Source organism: Mauremys mutica, chromosome 18, assembly GCF_020497125.1.
Source record: "Mauremys mutica isolate MM-2020 ecotype Southern chromosome 18, ASM2049712v1, whole genome shotgun sequence".
NCBI lineage: Eukaryota > Metazoa > Chordata > Testudines > Geoemydidae > Mauremys > Mauremys mutica.
In genome coordinates, this window is record NC_059089.1 from 8,104,334 (window position 1) to 8,121,099 (window position 16,766).

Here is a 16,766-nt window from a genome sequence, read left to right on the forward strand (position 1 = left end):
TTTTCCATGTTGAGGGCCTGGTATCAACTGGAAATGTCTAGCTCTGGTGGCCACAGCCTGCCTATCCTCATCTCTCTCCAGACGTGTAGAATGCTGCCGTGACCACTTGCCTCTGGTGCTTACAAACTGCTCGCTCTCTTCTCTGGTTTCCTCTCTCCCTGATTCCTTGGTAGCCAGCTCCTTTTTTCCTTGAACCTGGGTACTTGTGTTTCCCAAACCTGGCTGTCTAGGAACTCCTCAGCTTCCCAGATTCTCAGCAGTGTCTCTCCTTGCCCCTCCAATCCAAGAATCGTCTCCTCCAGCACAACCAACTACTTGAAGTTCATGCACATGAAGTCCTGTCTGGTTTCAGGCAGAAAAGAAAATACGGCACATCTGTTGCAGGTCACCACCACTGTTCCGTTGCTGGCCATTGTGGAATCACATGAAGAGCTGAACCTGGAAGGAAAGCCTCTCACACTTCCTCTCTCAGCTCCCTCCACAACACTCCTGTGAGATGCCTTTGTTCATGGCTCTTGAGCTCACCTGGCAAGTGACTTTTTATACCAAGCCTTCCTGCTTAGATCAGCTCAGCTCCATCCCTCACCATCATGGAGCGATTAACCACTCAGAGCCTTCAAAGAGCTGAGCTGTTCAGAGCTCCAAGGGTCAGAGCCTCTGGGCCTTTACCACGGCACCAACAAACAGAGCCTCTCTCCATTGCTTACTCAGGCTAGGTCTATACTTGCATGGCTGGGCAGTGCCAGCTGACTTGAGCTAAGGGACTATTTAACTGCGGTATAGCTGCTCAGATTTGGACTGTAGCCTGGACTCTAGGACCCTGCAACGTGGGAAGGTCCCAGAGCTCGGGCTGCAGTCTGAGCCTGAACGTCTACACTGCAGTTAAACAACCCCTTAACCTGAGCCCTGCAAGCCTGAGTCAGCTGGAATGGGCCAGCCATGGTTGTCTAATTGCAATGTAGACATAGCTTGAGGGACCCACTTTCCAGTTACACAGCCCAAACAGAGAGAGCAAACAAACAACCCACAGACAGACCAAACACACCACTCACCAGAAAGTCTGCAGCTATGCCCTCTGAAACTCTCCTGTTAGCTGCCTCAGTTTGCAAAGGTCAGTTTTTGGCATGCACATAGTATTTTTTATTATTTTTACATATTTTTCTCACTAATGCTTTTACCTTAATAATAAATGGGCTTGCTCAGGAAGAGCTGGGTGGTAACTTGTAACTGCTGGCAATACACTGGTCATAGCCCTTGGAGAGAAAGCAAAGAGCAGGTGCTGACTGTTAGGCAGAGGTGGATTAAGATTTCACGGGCTCTAGGCCTGAGCAAGTTGGGGGCCCTCTCCCCACACCTTCCACCTGCGGTCTCGCCTCCATTCTGCCCTTTTTGCCTAAAGGCCCACCCAGAGCCCCACACCATTCTGCCCCTTCTCCCCACTTGTCCCATCCATCTGGGATGACTGAGCCTGGACTCAACTCCCAATACTTTTCCATGAACAAGAGCACGGAGAGCTTCCAGGCCTTCCATGTGCAGCTGTGCAGCGTATCTGCAGCACAGGTTCCCAAGGAAGTTGCTGTGATAATCTTGTCCAAGCTCAGTGGCAACAACCTCTGCCTGGTAGCCTTTAAGAGCCTTCACAACATCCTCTGGCAAGGAGTTCCACAGGTTGACTATGCGTTATGTGAAAAAATACTTCCTTTTGTTTGTATTAAACCTGCTGCCTATTAATTTCATTTGGTGACCCCTAGTTCTTTTGTTATGAGGAGTAAATAACGCTTCCTTATTTACTTTCTCCACACCAGTCATGATTTTATAGACCTCTATCATATCCCCCCTTATTCATCTCTTTTCCAAGCTTCATCCACCCCAAGGAAGCCATAGGTAAAGCTCAGCTGAGTGCTGCTAGTTTAGAAAGCACTGAGGGTTCTTCCCAGGACCTATGGAGAATGACGAGTCACAAAACACTTTGTATATTTTTATTCTATACATTTTTATGAAACCTTTGTAATATAAAAATAGTAACTATAAAGAGTCTACCAGTAAAGGCAAGGCTCAAAACAAAAGCCCAGTTCACGTTGTAGAAAGAATTTTTATGGACGAGCTGAAACTGGTGCCACTTGTGAACACTTCTCTGGGTGATGTGTGAGCCAGAGAAGAGCTGTTCCTGGTTCCACCCAGAAGTAATTCTTCCAAGACTTATTTAACTCTTGTAACCCCTTTGTGGCACCCATCCCTATTAGTACAACATCAGTCACACCAGAGAGCCAGACGTTTGCCAGGGGGTTGATTAGCCCACTTGACGTTGCCATGCCACGTAGTACAGGCCTGCTTCAGCATTTAGGTGATGAGTGACCCCATGCCATGGCGATTCTATGGCTGTAGCCCCATCGCAGACAATGAAGTAAGTGCTACCTGTAGTGGGGTGGATTGGCCACCCACAGACCTGGAGGGGAAGGAGCCACTCCCCCCAACCGACTACACAACCCCCTCAAGACCTATATGACATTAAGGGACTAGTTTAAGCAATTCACACAGTAACGAGTGTAGGGCTAGAGAAAGTCCTGGGAAGGAAAGGCCTCTGGCTCGCTGGTTAACATTGTTTTATGGTTCAGTGCAAAAACAAAAGGCTCAGTAAAGTGCAGAATTCACAAGCTACACGAGGACAGGTTTACACAAGCGATCTGTATAGCAGACAATGTCAGTCAGCTCCAGCACGGTGCAGCCTAGCTTGGAAGGCTCCCAACAGGTCTGTGCGCTCTACTTTGGTTTTTGATGGCGATGAGCACAGGGTAACTACATTACAGTCTGATCACCAAATTCTGCCCTGACTTACCTGCAGCAAACAGGAGTCTAGAGGTCATAAGTCAAGGCAGAAGTTGGCCCATCTATGTAGACTACTAAGGAACAAAGCACAATGGAAATTAGAGCCGTTTTTAGCCAGACCAGCAGAGCTCAGTTTTTGTACACATACTAAAGGCTGATTATCAGCACGCTCTGCACTTGTCCCAGATGAGTACCTAGCTTTCTAAACAAGTCCCTGCTGGTGTTCGGTCAGTTGTTACTATCCACATACACATTACTCCAGGAGGAACTAATCTTGGCACAAAATGTTTGGTTTTTACGTTCTTACATTGTAAGACAATCAGGAAAATTACTTCCCATCTTCACTAGATGCTATATGTCCATTAAGATCTGTTCAGGAGCTGATAAACTCCTTGGTAAAACTCCTGTAGAAATCCATCAGGGACTATCTACAGCCAGCCCTGACCATTGCTGTGGGTCCCTTGCTAGTTTCTAAGTATATTAGCAGGAGAACAGACCATCTGCTCCTTAGAGCGACCCTGCCTATTCCTCATCCACGGTAACAATCCAGGTTTGCCATCACGACTTGCTGTGGGGAGGAGGAAGAGATGTCAAATGACAGCTTTAGAGAATAGGCGCACGTCAGCCCTGCAGCACCTAAGGATCGGGGTTTCATGCAATTGTCCCTGAGTAACAAAAGCTGCAAAGCACAGACGATGTCCTGAGGGGATTCTGTCAGTCTCGTTTTCCCACTGGAGATGGGGGCACCCAGTGCTACAGCTCGGTTATGACAGCAAAGCCTACACAACACTTACTAGATTTGCCCAGCCTTACATGGAAGACACTACGCTTGGCCGGCTCGAAGTATTGAACTAGACGGTTTTACTTGTACTGCAGATTCGTCCAACTGTGCCACTGAAAATCCAGAAATGCAGCTTTATTAGCTTGCGATGCGCTTGACTGCCGTTCTCATGGGCGAGAAAGGGATGCAGCCATTTGACGTCTTTTGAGCACATGGACATCACCAGTCCAGTCCACCCTTTTGGAAAGTGAATCTAGTGCTGTTCTCGCTGTAGAATTGAGCAAACCAGCGCCTGTGCCTTTGGATCGCGGAATCTTCTTTTACCAGCAGTGGTTTAGACAGATATTGCTTGTTGTTCCAGATCATGATATCACGTTCAAACTGGGGGGAGAAGAAACAGAATAATTTTAAATACATGGAACTTTGATCTAGGGGCTCATTCATGCTACCAATCCACTGGTGATGCTCCTAGTACCACACATTAGTGTTTCTAGCGATCCCACGGGCTCTGAAGCAAGCTCAAGTATTCAGCTTTTGCTGGCACTGTGTTTTGAGTGTTTATTAGCCACAGAGAACATAAGAACGGCCAGACTGGGTCAGACCAAAGGTTCATCTAGCCCAGAATCCTGTCTTCTGACACCGGCCAATGCCAGGTGCCCCAGAGGGAATGAACAGAACAGGGAATCATCAAGTGATCCATCCCCTGTCGCTCATTCCCAGTTTCTGGCAAATAGAGGCTAGGGACACCATCCCTGCCCATCCTGGCTAATAGCCACTAATGGACCTATCCTCCATGAATTTATCTAGTTCTTTTTTGAACCCTGTTATGGTCTTGGTCTTTACAACATCCTCTGGCAAAGAGTTCCACAGGCTGACTGTGTGTTGTGTGAAGCATCCCTGCATCCTCACCAGACAAGCTTGGAGGATCTTTAGGGATTCATAGTGTTCTTTTCTGCCCAATTTTCTTTACCAAAATCCTTTTTTGGGTTCACCTGGGATCTCTCAACATTTCTGTCATTCTGGAGGCATCGACCCTTAGCACCACTCAAGGTTTAGGAGAAGAGTTTATTTTTAGCACCTCTCATAGGCCTGGGCTACACTAGTAGGGTGGTGGTGGTGGGGGTCGAACTAAGATACTCAACTTCAGCTGCGCTGTTTGCGTGAAGTCGAAGTATCTTCGTTCGACTTACCCGGCCGTCCTTACGGCGGCGAGTCAACTGCCGTGACTCCCCCGTCAACTCTGCTTACTCCTCCTGCTGAGGTGGAGTATGGGTGTCGATTAGCGGATCGATTTATCGCGTCCAGATGAGACGCGATAAATCGATCCCCGATACATCGAACACTACCTGCCGATCCGGCAGGTAGAACAGACATCATAGGCTCCAGGTGCTGAACGAGAGCACCAAGCTGGTGTGGGCCTACTCTTGCCATGTATGGGGCCTTTTAACAACTCTGCAACACACAATATGTATCCATCCACAGGACTCGCAGAAAGGTACAAGGCCTCTGGCAGCCCAACATGGGAGGCCTTTTTTAAGAGCAGCTTCCCTCATGGTAGAAAATACCCTAGAAGCCGGACCTTTCCTTTAAGATAGAGGATGATCCAATTCAAGGGTTTAAGCGCGTCAGGCAGGTAGCAGGAGCTCGCTGGGAGAGGCACGCTCATGGCTAGGCTCCTAACTATTAAGGGCTTTATAGGGTAAGACTAACAACTTAAATTCCCCCCAGACAAGATTAATGGAGCTCAATTTGCAGTGCAGCCACTGGAGAGACTAGTGTTGCTCACACACCTTAACACATGCAAGGTCTGACATTTGCCCTTGTAGCCTGCTTATATTGGACCCTTGACACAGGCTCCAGCCTAGAAAACGCGCCCCCCCACCTTCCCTTGCAGAGCTACCATGCCAAGTGAGAGCAAACAGTCTCCAGCTTTCATCCAGTGTGCACAACCAGCTGTAAACTGGATCCAGGCCTTGCGGGAAATAAGTCATTGAGGGAATGCCAAGGCCCATTGTTGGCAGGGACTGGAAAGCCTCTGCCAGAGAGGGGGAGTCACCAGTCCCGTTAGCTGAGTACTGCCGAGAGGCTTTCTTGGGGCAGTGTGTGCTGACCGAGAGGTATGGCGGTCTCAGGAAGGGACTCTGAGCTCAGGTGGGGTTTTTAGAGGCTACCAAAACTAAATCGGGCCTTTGCCATCCATCACGCACTCTCTGCCTGAGAGCACCTTGCTTCCGCCACCGGCTCCTTCAGCTGCCTTGGATGTTGTGAACCTGGATGTGCTGTTGAAAGGGCTGCAGGCCCTGGCAGGGTGCTAGTCCCCGGTCAGAGAGGTCCCAGATCGTAGCAATGAGCAATGCCCTCTGTCACTGCTCTGGGGGTGAGGACCAGGGCAGTGCAAGATACAGGCATCAAAACGCCAGCACCCAGCCAGCGCCAAGGGTTGTGAAGCCCTGGAAGGAGCTGGTGGAGCCCAAATTACACCGTCAGGCTTCCCCTTGCTCAGCAAATGTGATCTGAGGTGGGGGAGGGTCTCCTCTCAAAGATTCCCGACAGCAACATAGCCCAGGAACTGCTAGTCTTCACCTTGCCACACACCCATGGGGTCCTTGATACAGGATGCAGGACTTCTGTGGTCATCCCGGCCCTTGCCTCTGGTCAGCTACTGCCAAATTCCATCCTGGGATTAACTGCGAAAGCTGGTGGAAATTTCAGCGAGTGCAGCACGGTGCTGCCTTGCTCGTGAACAAGGCAGGCTAGGGCAGTGTGCGATGCCTGGGATCTGCCCCAGCCTGCTCCCCACTCCCATTGGCAGTGCTGGGTGCCAGATACCTAGTGCACCCCGCCTTCAGCAACAGCTTCCCTGAGGCCTTTGGAGGCCAGCTGTAGCCAGAACAGCTTTTTATCTGGCCCAAGGGAGGGGTTGGCACCTAAAGCCCATGGGCTTTCAGAGCTCCGAGAGGCCGGGGCAAGCCATAAGAACATAAGAATGGCCATACTGGGTCAGACCAAAGGTCCATCTAGCCCAGTATCTGTCTACTGACAGTGGCCAATGCCAGGTGCCCCAGAGGGAGTGGACCTAACAGGCAATGATCAAGTGATCTCTCTCCTGCCATCCATCTCCATCCTCTGCCGAACAGAGGCTAGGGACACCATTCCTCACCCATCCTGGCTAATAGCCATTTATGGACTTAGCCACCATGAATTTATCCAAACCCGTTTTAAACATTGTTATAGTCCTAGCCTTCACAAGCCATTCTTGCCTCTGGCCTTCACTCCTGCCACATCTGAGGAAGCCAAAACTAGACACACCCAAGAAATGAACCAAGAGGCAGCTTTGCTGCCTGCCAGCTCCTGTGCCTTTAGCATTCAGCCTCCTGGCCTGGCTACGTGTCTGCCCTGTACATTTGCAGCATTGCCAAAGGTTGGAGGCACAGGGGAACTAGCACCACTTGTAATCCAAGCCCAGACACTGCAGCGCCGAGTGCCACAGAAAGCAGCTGGTGCCAAGACAGCAAGTGGCTTGGCAGTTCGGACAGCACCCCCTTAGAAGCCATTCTTTGGGTACATCTGCACATTGTGATGGGGCGGGGGTAATTCCCATCTTGAGAGACATCTGTGCACTAGCTCACTCAGCCGTGTAGCCTTGGCGCGCGCTGTGGGAGGGACTAGCTGCTCTGAGTAGGTACCAGTGTCCTGAACAGGCGCAGGCTCAGACGCCCCCACCGCTGCCGCGCTACACTCCAGTTTTAGCACACTGGTGTGATCAGAACTGCTGTGGGTAAGTTGCCTCCCGATGGGCGTCACAGGCCAGCTCGCCGTGCAGCCGTACCCGGTGGCTTACCTGAACGCACTCCACTTTCAGAATGAACTTGGGGATCACCGCCGGCATGGTGCGCTGATAATAGATCCTGTGGACAACGTGCTGCAGGAGAGGCTCCACAGGCGTCACGCTTTGCAGAATGATCCCACGGCCCAGGAAAGCATGTTCAAAGGTCAGGTAGACCAGCCCCGGCCCCACCTTCAGACAGAGAAGGACGTCAGCTCATTCCCTTCACTCAGGAAGCCTGGGCGGGGAATAGGGTGACCAGATGTCCCAGTTTTACAGAGACAGTCCTGATTTTTGTGTCTTTTTCTTATATAGGCTCCTATTGCCCCCCACCCACGTCGCGATTTTTCACATTCACTGTCTGGTGACCCTAGGGGGGAGGAGGGGAATCCTCAATGCCTATGGCCTGAACATATTTCTACCAGGTCCAGGGGTCACAGCCTGGATTTAGGAGCAGATTTGCTGCCCTGTGTGGGTCTCTTTATGCTGCTCAGGCAGTGCCATCCCAACGTCCCCGCTGGGGTTGCCCCCAGTCAGGTAGGAGTGGGCCTTGCTAATGCCCAGCTCGCCCCAGGAAGTCGAGGACCTGTCTGGGCTGAAAGGGCAGGGGCAGAGTGTCCTGGGCTCTTGGGGAACCACAGCAAATGGCTCCAGTTAGTGCAGCCCGAGCTGGAGGCAAGTGCCAGAGAGCTGTCATTGCTGGCTGGTCTCACCTGTCCATGTCTCTCCCCCAGGACACCCATTGTCTGTTCCTATTCACATACACATTTTCTTTCTAATAGTCACGAGCCTCATAGAATCATAGAATATCAGGGTTGGAAGGGACCTCAGGAGGTGTCTAGTCCAACCCCCTGCTCAAAGCAGGACCAATCCCCCAACTAAATTGTCCCAGCCGGGGCTTTGTCAAGCATGACCTTAAAAACCTCTACGGAAGGAGATTCCACCACCTCCCTAGGGAACCCATTCCAGTGCTTCACCACCCTCCTAGTGAAAAAGTTTTTCTTAATATCCAACCTAAACCTCCCCCACTGCAACTTGAGACCATTACTCCTTGTTCTGTCATCAGGTACCACTGAGAACAGTCTAGATCCATCCTCTTTGGAACCCCCTTTTAGGTAGTTATAGTTTTTAGCAGCTATCAAATCCCCCCTCATTCTTCTCTTCTGCAGACTAAACAATCCCAGTTTCCTCAGCTTTTCCTCATAAGTCATGTGCTCCAGACCCCTAATCATTTTTGTTGCCCTCCGTTGGACTCTCTCAAATTTTTCCACATCCTTCCTGTCGTGGGGGCCCCAAAACTGGACCCAGTACTCTAGATGAGGCCTCACCAATGTCGAATAGAGGGGAATGATCACATCCCTCGATCTGCTGGCAATGCCCCTATTTATACAGTCCAAGATGCCATTAGCCTTCTTGGCAACAAGGGCACACTGCTGATTCATAGCCAGCTTCTCGTCCACGGTAACCCCTGGGTCCTTTTCTGCAGAACTGCTGCCCAGCCATTCGGTCCCTAGTCTGTAACAGTGCATGGGATTCTTCCGTCCTAAGTGCAGGACTCTGCACTTGTCCTGGTTGAACCTCATCATATTTCTTTTGGCCCAATCCTCTAATTTGTCTAGGTCCCTCTGTATCCTATCCCTACCCTCCAGCATATCTATCACTCCTCCCAGTTTAGTGTCATCTGCAAACTTGCTGAGAGTGCAGTCCACACCATCCTCCAGATCATTAATGAAGCTATTGACCAAAACTGGCCCCAGGACCAACCCTTGAGTCACAAGTGCCCCTAGCCAGGAGCAAATGCCACTTGCATGGAACAGGGAAGTAGATGATGTCAGGAGTCTACCCTCACTTGAAACTGGGCGGTTTCAAAGTGAGGACCCGCATGTCTTCCCCCACCCCAAAATCCTAGGGTAGGTCTCCCCTTCGGCTGCCACCACCCGGTCAATTCCGTGGGCCGGGACACCCCTGTTTCCCCCCTTGGGAACACAGATCAATTCACAGAGGAGGAACCTCCCCCCTCCTCCCTCTCTCCAGCCTGCTCTGGAGACAGAGGTGCCTGGATTCAAACGCCTTGAATCTCACACACACAGGGAAGCAGCCCACTTCCCCCTCCCCTTCCCCTGAATTTCCCCAAGGGAAGGAATTAACCAAGTCCAAAGAAAAGAAAAGAATTTATTAAGAGAACAAAAGAAAATATAGAATCTCTATGAATCCAAGCTGGACACTCATAGGGTATAACCTTATCAATCTCTGGAGAGAATCCCCTCTCCCCCTTTTCTCAGTAAAAGCAATATCAGCAAACAGGAATAAAGCATTTCCTTTAGCAAACACACAATTGCAAATATAGAAATCAAATCATAAGACTAATTCGCCTTTCTAATTAATACTCACTATTAATTAGTAGAAACTACTCCAGGAGAACTTGGGGACATGACTGTCCTCTGTTAAATCCAAAAACAGTTCTCACCCAGACAAAGGCTTCCCTCCACAGAGATTTGAAAAAATCTTATCTCTGATTGGTCCTCTGGTCAGGTGGTCACCAGGTACTACATGTTAACCCTTTACAGGTAAAACAGACCTTAACCCTTAACTATCTGTTTATGACACGCCCCCCAAATCGCCAACAGTGGGAACTACTGGTGGTGATTTCCTCCTAGCACTGTAACATAAACAGGTAAACAAAACACATGCACTATTACATATACTACTAAGTATGTAAACAACAAGATATTTGACACTGAAGAACACTTTGTATGCATTTGAGCGGACATACTTGGCATTGTCCTTGCCCATCCCCTCCCAGTGGAAGGAATGTTTTTAACCTGTTTTTGCTTTGTTGACCCCAGAATGCCCACTGGGATGTCAGGGCCCAAGCTTAAGAGCTTGTCCCAGTACCTAGTTGGAACTACCAACTGTCTTTGAGGATGCTGGCCTTCCTGGTGTCCACCAGAAAGAATGTTCTTATATAAAAGTCCTTGTTTTACAACAAACTGGAATTGGGTAGAAGAGCTGAGAGGCGGTGGGTTGCTTCGTGCCGCCGCCCAAGCTTTCTTAAGGCTGTCATCGGCTTCCTGCTCTGTCTGGAACTGTTCCCTTGAGGCGGGAGACCCCAGTTCCTCTGGGAGCGAAGTAGGTGATGAGGTTGTTTCCATTGACTGTGGACCGCTCTCCGCTGGTGCACAAGGTGATATTTCAGGCTCTGGCTGAGCCTCTTGGGTAGAGTTGTCTGCTGCTTCTGCCAGTTTAGGCCCGTTGGCGCCCCCTGGCGGTGGAGTTGCAAGCGCTGGCGTCAGTGCTGGCGCTGGTTCTGCCGCTGGTTGCTTTTCCAGTTCCGGTCCTGGAACTGGATGTACTATGGCTGCTGTAGTTGTTGGCATGAGATCCGGTTCCACCACCTCTGTCTGGGTCTCTGGTAACACAGACAGGGTCCTGGTGGATGGCTCAGGAACAGGGATGGGAGTGCCTGCTTGTTTGGCCTGGCCGCGGGTGACCACTCCCCCCCTCTTGGCCAGCTGCACATGGTTGGCCAAGTCTTCCCCCAATAGCATGGGGATGGAATAATTGTAATAGACAGCAAAAGTCCTTTTTCCTGACCAGTCCTTGTACTGGTCTTCAGGGATGCTGTACCCATGGCAGGTCCTTTTAACCGTTTTGAAGAAGGCCTTAGTGTCCTCACCTGCCATGTAGGTGGGAAATTTCTTGGGATGGGGAACAGTGCCTTCTGGTGCTGGCCACACCCCTCTGCAGTCAGTGAATTTTATGTGTGGCTTGCTGGTGTTGCTTTTTGGTGCTGGCCACACCCCTTTGCAGTCAGGGAATTGGTTTCCCCAATTCCTAACCCTCTCTATTCCCGAGAGACTGAATAGAAAAGAAACAAAACCTTTTCATTTGCAAATGTGTAGTTGCTGTTTGCTGATATACTGAGAAGACCCAAAAAAACTGGTTTGTCCTGTTTCTAGCACTTGCTAAGTACCTCACAGTGGGGGTCCTTTCTAACAAGCCTCCTAGAAAAACTTGCACCAGTTTCCTAGCTGTTTTTAAGCAGACAGAAAGAAAAAAAGGAGAAAAAAGAAAAGAAGAAGGAAAAAAATCCTTTTCTAACACAGCCTGTTAGAAACCTTATGCCTCAGCTAAACCCAGCTGAAAATCTGTTTTCAAAAAAAACAATCTTCCTAATAAGCCCAGCTGAGCGGCTGGTGCTACTTAGTACCTGCAGAAAAGTGTAGTAAATCCTCTCAGAGATTTGTATTCCCTGGCTCCAGAGGATTTCAAAAGACACAGGGAAAAAAAATCTGGCTGGAGGGTTTCTGTCTTCCCCCCCCCCAAACCTGTTTTCCCTGTTGGATGGGAATGTACTTTGTCGAGCACTTCCCCCCACCTTAGGAATCCTGAGTGATACCTGATATCACAAAGGAAGGACACACCTCTAGGGAAGAGTTTTTCCTCAGCATAGCCAGCAGAGAAAAAAACCTCCTCCTAACCCTGAAAACTGCTTCAAGAAAGAAAATCTGTTTCCCAACAAAGCCTGCTGGAAACTAATTTCCTCCAGCCAACCTGGCTGAAACTGTAAACTCCCTCTGCTCTGAGTTGCTGTACTCAGCAGCCCAGCTGAAAGGCTGCTGCTAACAATACCCCTGAGAAAAATCTGGTGTTCTCCTGTCTTCTGATCCTTTCAAAAGACACAGGGAGAAAAAAAAACCTGGCTGGAGGGTTTGTCTCTTCCCCCCCCAAACCTGTTTTTCCTGTTGGATGGGAATGTACTTTGGCGAGCACTTCCCCCCCCACCTCAGGAATCCTGAGTGGTACCTCGTATCACAATGGACGCAAGTATCGCTCCACAGGAGGCTTTGTAACAGAAAGCCCTGCAAAAAACTGAAAATACTTCTAACCCTGAAACTGCCTCAGAGTGCCTCTGGTAGAAAAGCCTTGCCTCTCTCTCTGGGTCCGAAACACCACTGCCACCATGTCAGGAGTCTACCCTCACTTGAAACTGGGCGGTTTCAAAGTGAGGACCCGCATGTCTTCCCCCACCCCAAAATCCTAGGGTAGGTCTCCCCTTCGGCTGCCACCACCCGGTCAATTCCGTGGGCCGGGACACCCCTGTTTCCCCCCTTGGGAACACAGATCAATTCACAGAGGAGGAACCTCCCCCCTCCTCCCTCTCTCCAGCCTGCTCTGGAGACAGAGGTGCCTGGATTCAAACGCCTTGAATCTCACACACACAGGGAAGCAGCTCACTTCCCCCTCCCCTTCCCCTGAATTTCCCCAAGGGAAGGAATTAACCAAGTCCAAAGAAAAGAAAAGAATTTATTAAGAGAACAAAAGAAAATATAGAATCTCTATGAATCCAAGCTGGACACTCATAGGGTATAACCTTATCAATCTCTGGAGAGAATCCCCTCTCCCCCTTTTCTCAGTAAAAGCAATATCAGCAAACAGGAATAAAGCATTTCCTTTAGCAAACACACAATTGCAAATATAGAAATCAAATCATAAGACTAATTCGCCTTTCTAATTAATACTCACTATTAATTAGTAGAAACTACTCCAGGAGAACTTGGGGACATGACTGTCCTCTGTTAAATCCAAAAACAGTTCTCACCCAGACAAAGGCTTCCCTCCACAGAGATTTGAAAAAATCTTATCTCTGATTGGTCCTCTGGTCAGGTGGTCACCAGGTACTACATGTTAACCCTTTACAGGTAAAACAGACCTTAACCCTTAACTATCTGTTTATGACAGATGACCATAAGGGTTCTGTGTGGGTTGATTTCTCCTGCTTTGTAACAAAGTCTTAAAGCTAAATGTAAGGCCCAAACTGGGACCAGGTGCCCAGCATCCTGTGCCTGGAGCCCAACTACGCTTCAGCCTCCGAGCCAGCTCTTCCCAGGTGCCCTGCTCCAGTCTTCAGAAGAGCCTGTTCTCTGCCCCTTGGCGTTTGGGCTAGATGAGGAAACGGCAGAGGCTGGGTTGGCCATCCAGGTGTTGCTAACCATGACACTCTGGGAGAAAACCTGTGTTTCAGCCCTGTGTAGGGCCGTTTCCCAGACCTGAGGCAGAGCTCTGTGTAAGCTCAAAAGCTTCTTTCGCTCACCAACAGAAGCTGGTCCAATAGAAGATATTGCCTCCCTCCCCCCCACCCCATATTGTCTTTCTAAGACATGAGCAGCATTTGGCAAGAGTGTGACACCCATTGTGCTCCCCTTTTCTGCAGGAGCTGCCAAGTGGAGTGTACAGCCACTTGTCAGCATTTGCTAAAGAGCTTTTTTCTCAGTCTAGTCAGGGCCGTCAGCAAGTCCCTATCGCAAGGCCCTTCTCACCCTTCCTTGGCTGGAGATGGCCATTCCCCACACACTGCACATCCCTCTGCTGCCTAACAGGCAGAGTCCCTACAGCAAGGCCTCAGAAGAGGAGTAAGAATGTGAGCCAAGCATTTTAATCAGCAGCGGGCTCTTCCGAGGTGCCATTGCCTCCACTAAGGAAAGGCTGCACCCAAACTCCGGGGGTGCATAGAGCCTGTTTGCAATGGAACGGGAGCTTCTAAATAGTGACTCTACCAAGATAAAACATAAGCTATAGAGCGCTGCAATTAGAGAAGCCTGTGCGGTGTAGCTAGAATAGCGCGTAAGACTGGAAGCCTTATGGCCAACCCCAACTAGTCCCAAATCATGGGTCCCCCCCCCCCCCAAGAATCATGAGATTTTTTGAGGGGAGGGGGGGGTTAAGAAAAACCGTTTACATTGAGTTGTTTGGTTGGCCTTGATTATTGTCCTACACTCCCCCACCCCAGTGTGTGCGTAGACAACAGCCAGTGTTGCCCGCTCTCCCAACTGTATTGAGGAAGGTGATTTTGGCCCCACTCTTGTTGGCTCCCTGACAGTGTGGATGGTGCGGGGTTTCCCGCTTCTCCTCAGACCTCAAATTCTAATTATTTCCACCCCAGCCCCCACCTCAATTAGCCACATTGTTCTGCCCCCTTCCCTCCAGGCCCGGCCCCTAGAGCTCCCATCCGTTCTTACTATATGCATATTTTCTAATCATTCCCATGGCTCGTTTCTGACCCTTCTCCAGTTTATTGAAGTCCTTGAACTTTGAGCACCAGAACTGGACACAGGATTCCAGCAGCAGTTGCACCAGTGCCAAATACCTCTCTGCTCCTCCTTGAGATTTCCCCGTTTATATATCCAAGGATCAGATTAGCCCAGTGTCACGCTGGGAGCTCATGTGCAGCTGATTATCCATCTCCCCACCTCCACATCTTTTCTAGGGTCGCTGCTTCCCAGGATAGAATCTCCCATCCTGTAAGTATGGCCGACATTTGTTCCTAAATGTGGGACTTGACATTTGGTGGTATTAAAGTGCATATTTTTTTGCTTGTGCCCAGCTTACCAAGCGATTTAGATTGCTCTGTATCAGAGATCTGTCCTCTTCATTAATTACCACTCTAATGTTTGTGTTGTGTGCAAACTTTATCAGTAATTATATGATTTCTTCCAGGTCATTGATAAAAATGTTAAAGAGAGTAGGGCCAAGGACCAATTCCTGTGGGGCCACACTAGAATCACGCCCGTTCGATGAGGATTCCCCATTTATAATTACATCCGAGACCCAGTTTTTTAGTCATTTGTGCCATGCTGCTTTGTATCATTGCAATTTCTTAATGAAAATGTCACATAGTACCAAGTCAAAGGCTTTACAGATGTCTATTAAAGCAACACTTATCAACCGAACTTGTAATCTCATTAAAAACAAACAAGTTAGAAATTTAGCCGTATGGAGTGGAAATCCATCAGCTTCATGACAAACAAGTTAGACAGGATCTATTTTCCATCAACTCATGTTGACTGGTATTTATTCCCATCCGTTAAAACTTTATTAATCAAGTCCCATATTAGCCATTCTATTATTTTGCTAAGGATCTAGGTCAGCCTGCCTGGCCTATAGTTACTTGGGTCATCCCATTTACCCTTTTTCAATACTTGCACTGTGACAAAGTTCCTCCTCTACCTTGGTGGGTCCTGTGCTTATTAGCAGATTTGCTCGCCTCACAGATTCACCCTCTGGGTCGGGAAACAGTCCAGAGACCTTCCCCTCTAGTGGAACCCACAGTCAGGTCAATTCCTCCTGTGTTTGATCAGGAGTTGGGAGGTTTGGGGGGAACCCAGGCCTACCCTCTACTCTGGGTTCCAGCCCAGGGCCCTGTGGACTGCAGCTGTCTTGAGAGCCGTCTGGAACAGCTGCGCGACACCTACAACTCCCTGGGCTACTTCCCTATGGCCTCCTCCCAACACCTTCTTTATCCTCACCACTGGACCTTCCTCCTGGTGTATGATAACGCTTGTACTTCTCAGTCCTCCAGCAGTTTGCCTATTCACTCTCAGTTTCTTGCACGCCTCTTGCTCCCAGTTCCTCACACGCACGTCCTCTCCTCTGGCTCCCCCTGGCCTGACTGGAGTGAGCCCTTTTATAGCATCAGAGGGGCCTTAATTAGAGTCAGGTGCTTAACAGCCTCACCTGACTCTTAGCAGGTTAATTGGAGTCAGGTGTTCTCATTAGCCTGGAGCAGCCCCTGCTCTGGTCACTCAGGGAACAGAAAACTGCTTCTCCAGTGGCCAGTGTCTCTCCCTTCTACTCTGCTGTTCCCAACTGGCCTGGGTCTATCACAGCACATTAGCTTTTCTTCAGTCCTGTAGAATTTCCCGACTGTTCCATGCAAACCATCAATTTCTTCCATAGGTTTAGACAGAAACAAACCCAGTCACTCTAGGGTTGTTTCTCTTCCTGCTAACGTTTTGCATCTTCAATCCCCAGCACAGAGTTCACTACATGCATCAGTTCCCCTGGGTCATGTTCTGGCCCTGGAGATATGTATGAAAATGCATAATGTTTGCTTGCACCCAGCTTACCTCTCTCTTCGCAGACTTGTAACTGTGGCACAGGGAAGTCAAATTACTTAGCTGAAACCTAAGCAAGTTTGTGAGAGAGCCCAGACTACACTTCTAATCACTAGAACTTCCTTTGTTCCCGGTGCTTGTGAGTACTGTTTTGTGACGTGTGTTACCCACCTGTCTGGCTCTAACTGCGAAATCCATCAAGGAGAAGTGCTTTCCAAACACTGTTAGACTGTGTTTAACCACTAACTGGGAACAGTGCTTGTTGGGTTCTGGCTCTGGCTGCCATTCACCCTAAAAGAGATGGAGAAGAAGTGACTCAGTCTAGAGCCATGGGGAAAAGTACAAAACAAGACATATGGGGTAAGACCATTGTAGTTTGAGCATGTTGTAGAATATCTGAAGTGAAGTGGAAAGGGAAGAGGCTGGTCATATTTCTAAG

The 16,766-nt window shown here is 49.3% G+C and overlaps 1 protein-coding gene across 1 annotated transcript in view; it reads right to left on the reverse strand.

Moving 5' to 3' along the window:
- Positions 1-2,017: 2,017 nt before the first annotated feature.
- The window catches only part of LOC123352476 (cholesterol 7-desaturase nvd-like), a 46,433-nt gene continuing 31,684 nt past the window's right edge, over positions 2,018-16,766 (reverse strand). The window contains exons 5-7 of the mRNA XM_044992663.1: positions 16,499-16,618; positions 7,449-7,625; positions 2,018-3,988 (exon numbers count right to left, since the gene is read on the reverse strand). Coding sequence (XP_044848598.1) covers positions 3,827-3,988; positions 7,449-7,625; positions 16,499-16,618 — 459 coding nt within the window. The 3' untranslated portion in view covers positions 2,018-3,826. The remainder of the gene's footprint in view (positions 3,989-7,448; positions 7,626-16,498; positions 16,619-16,766) is intronic.